The sequence below is a fragment of the Nanorana parkeri genome, unplaced genomic scaffold (genome assembly GCF_000935625.1).
Source record: "Nanorana parkeri isolate BGI_ZX_2015 unplaced genomic scaffold, ASM93562v1 scaffold131, whole genome shotgun sequence".
Classification (NCBI taxonomy): domain Eukaryota; kingdom Metazoa; phylum Chordata; class Amphibia; order Anura; family Dicroglossidae; genus Nanorana; species Nanorana parkeri.
In genome coordinates this window covers 1,239,219-1,241,893 of record NW_017306399.1, presented here as the reverse complement: position 1 = coordinate 1,241,893, position 2,675 = coordinate 1,239,219, and the positions used below count along the sequence as shown (strand labels likewise).

Here is a 2,675-nt window from a genome sequence, read left to right as displayed (position 1 = left end):
TTGGGGGGGGGGGGGGGGGGTGGACTCCTTTATCACATCACTGCCGATCTCCTGCAGCTGCTTTCAGGGCAGGTTCACACCATTATCCCTACCAGATCTAGTCCAGAAAATAGTGTGAACCTGCCAGCAGTTCCATTGCATTCCAGACCAGACAAAATGAGACCTGCAGTATTTTTCTGGTCTGGAACTTACTGCATTGGTGAACCAAGGCCAGAAATAGCAAAAGGATATATTAGGATGCATTTTGGGTCCGGTAACAATCTGCTCTGGTCTGGTGATGATCTGGATGTGGTGTGAATGGGCCCTCAGTCACTTCCTCCTACATGCACTTGCTCCAGCTGCAAGTCATAGCTCTGGAGTGGCTCCCCCATAGTGACAAAAGTGGAGCATATCTGCAACGTGATGGTTGCAGTCATCTCCACAAGGGGGAGCATGTGACAGGGTGACAACACAATAACCAGCAATCGGTTCAGGAAAGTAGATTTACATTGGAAGACCGCCCCTCTATTCCGGTTTTGGTGACAACTCAATACATTTAGATTTTTTTATTTTTATACCAAAACAGACTGAGAATGAACCTGGGAAATAGGCAACATATGGAGCTGGAATTTTTCCAGCGACAGCACACATGTGCTGTCCCTGGCATTTTTTTTTCTGTACTCGAACACCAGTCACTGTAAGGACATATAGAAAAAGAATTGTTTTCTAAGTGGCCTGTTCCCAAGGCAAGGCTGCCTTCAGGTGATCACTGGAGCTCACTGCCCGTTACTGCACAAAAATAAATTTTAAATAAGATTTATATATATATATATATATGTCCCCAGCACACACCAACACAATGCTTTGGTGTAAACCGGCCATAGAGACAACAAAGGCATTTGCTGCAGCCTTGTGTTGATCAGCGCGCGCAAAACCACCATTCTTGCCACTAGATGGAGCCGAAGAGTATAGGAATTTCCGATGCTCATTTGCTCCATCTAGTGGCGGGGACTGTGTGTACGGCATCCGCCCAGTATATATTTGTGCAGGAGACGCTCCCCTAGGTGTGAACAAGCTCTTAACCTTTAATGCAATAGTAGGGCCTCCTCCACACGGGTGGCAAAAATAGGCAGATTATCTGAGATTTTACCAACCCCAACCAGCCACCTAAACTTTGTGCTGTGCAATTTTATATAGCATGCAGTCAATAGGACTATGCAGAAACCATGTGCAAGTGGTTGAGCTGCTGTATGGCAGTGCAAAATTTACATTGGGTGTAATATAAAACACAGGCAATTCGGAGGCAGCAGTATTGCCTCCTGAACGCCTATAAACTACCCTGTGAAAAAAAGTGATATGCCTCGGTTCACTTTTTGGAGGATGGCAGAGTTGCTGCATGTGTAAAGGAGGCCTTAATGAACCCTTATCAACCACGAACCCCGTCAGTACCACACCAACCATCCAAACGTTCCAGCATGCTGTAGATCCAACATGGCTGCCCCCTCAGACCATGCCGAGGCTCGCCTTTTAGAGGACAGTCGAGTCGCCACATGTGTAAAAGAGGCCTTAATGAACCCTTATTGACCCCGAAACCCATCAGTCCCACACCGATCATCCAGCCAGAAGTTTCAGCATGCCGTAGATCCAAAATGGCTGCCTACCCCCAGACCATACCACTGTACACTTTGAGGAAGATAGTCGCCACATGTGTAAAGGAGGCCTTAATGAACCCTGATGAGCCCTAGAACCCAAGAGTCCCACACCAACCCTCCTGCCAGCCAAAAGCTCCAACATGCTGTAGATCCAACATGGCTGCCCGCCCCCCAGACGAATCCGGGAAGAGACGTCATTCGTGACCCGCTACATCCCTAAGCAACCAGTTCTTTGCGACGGTCCCTATACGGAGATCCGTTACGAGGCGCCTAAAGAACGTTGCATAATTTCAGCTCATAATTAGCGCGTAAATCAGTGTGAAGAATCGTGCCAAGCCCACCGCCACGGCGGCCTCACCTCGAGAGGGAAATCCTTTCTGCTGACATCTACAAAAGATTGGCAGTAATGAGGATCCATGTATATCAAACTGTCATCTGCAAGGACAAAACAAAAGACAAGGAATTCAAAATACGCTCTATTACAGGCCGCCTCGCAATCCAATTTCCGTGCAGAGAAGAAAAGCCGGCAGACAATGCCCCCTTGCCAAAACGCCCAGCGCTCGCTGACGGATTTTTTCCCCCTCCCCCACCCTTTTAATACGCGGGACAGATTAACTCTCGGCTCATCAAATATGCTTGTATAAGCAGGTTTTTTCTGCGCGGCGATGAGTCTGTCACTTAATTTTTGGTGATGAAATTACTTTCACAAACACACAATTATATCGCGGTGAAGGATGGAGCGGCGCAGAGGCTCCGACAAGCAGGACATATTGCTTGTCAGCCCAACGTCAACTCGCCGCGCTTTCGAAAACGGCACCAAATGTAAATATGTAAATAAAAAATCTGCCAAAAAAAGAGAAGCAGAGGAAGGATCTTAAAAACTTTCATTAGTCGGAGTTTAAAATATGCCTTGTTTATGCAGAGCGAGGAATTAAAAAGAAAAAAAAACCCGGGAAGCTCTGCGGAAACCAATTACGATGGCGGCCAAATGACAAATGAGTGGACGGCGATATGTGCTGATGAATTAATAGAGGACACTCAGCG

General features: G+C 47.1%; 1 protein-coding gene across 1 annotated transcript in view; it reads right to left on the bottom strand.

Moving 5' to 3' along the window:
- Positions 1-2,675, bottom strand: part of ATG4C (autophagy related 4C cysteine peptidase) — a 27,878-nt gene that overhangs the window by 9,187 nt on the left and 16,016 nt on the right. Inside the window, 1 exon segment of the mRNA XM_018553843.1 lies at positions 1,990-2,072. Coding sequence (XP_018409345.1) covers positions 1,990-2,072 — 83 coding nt within the window.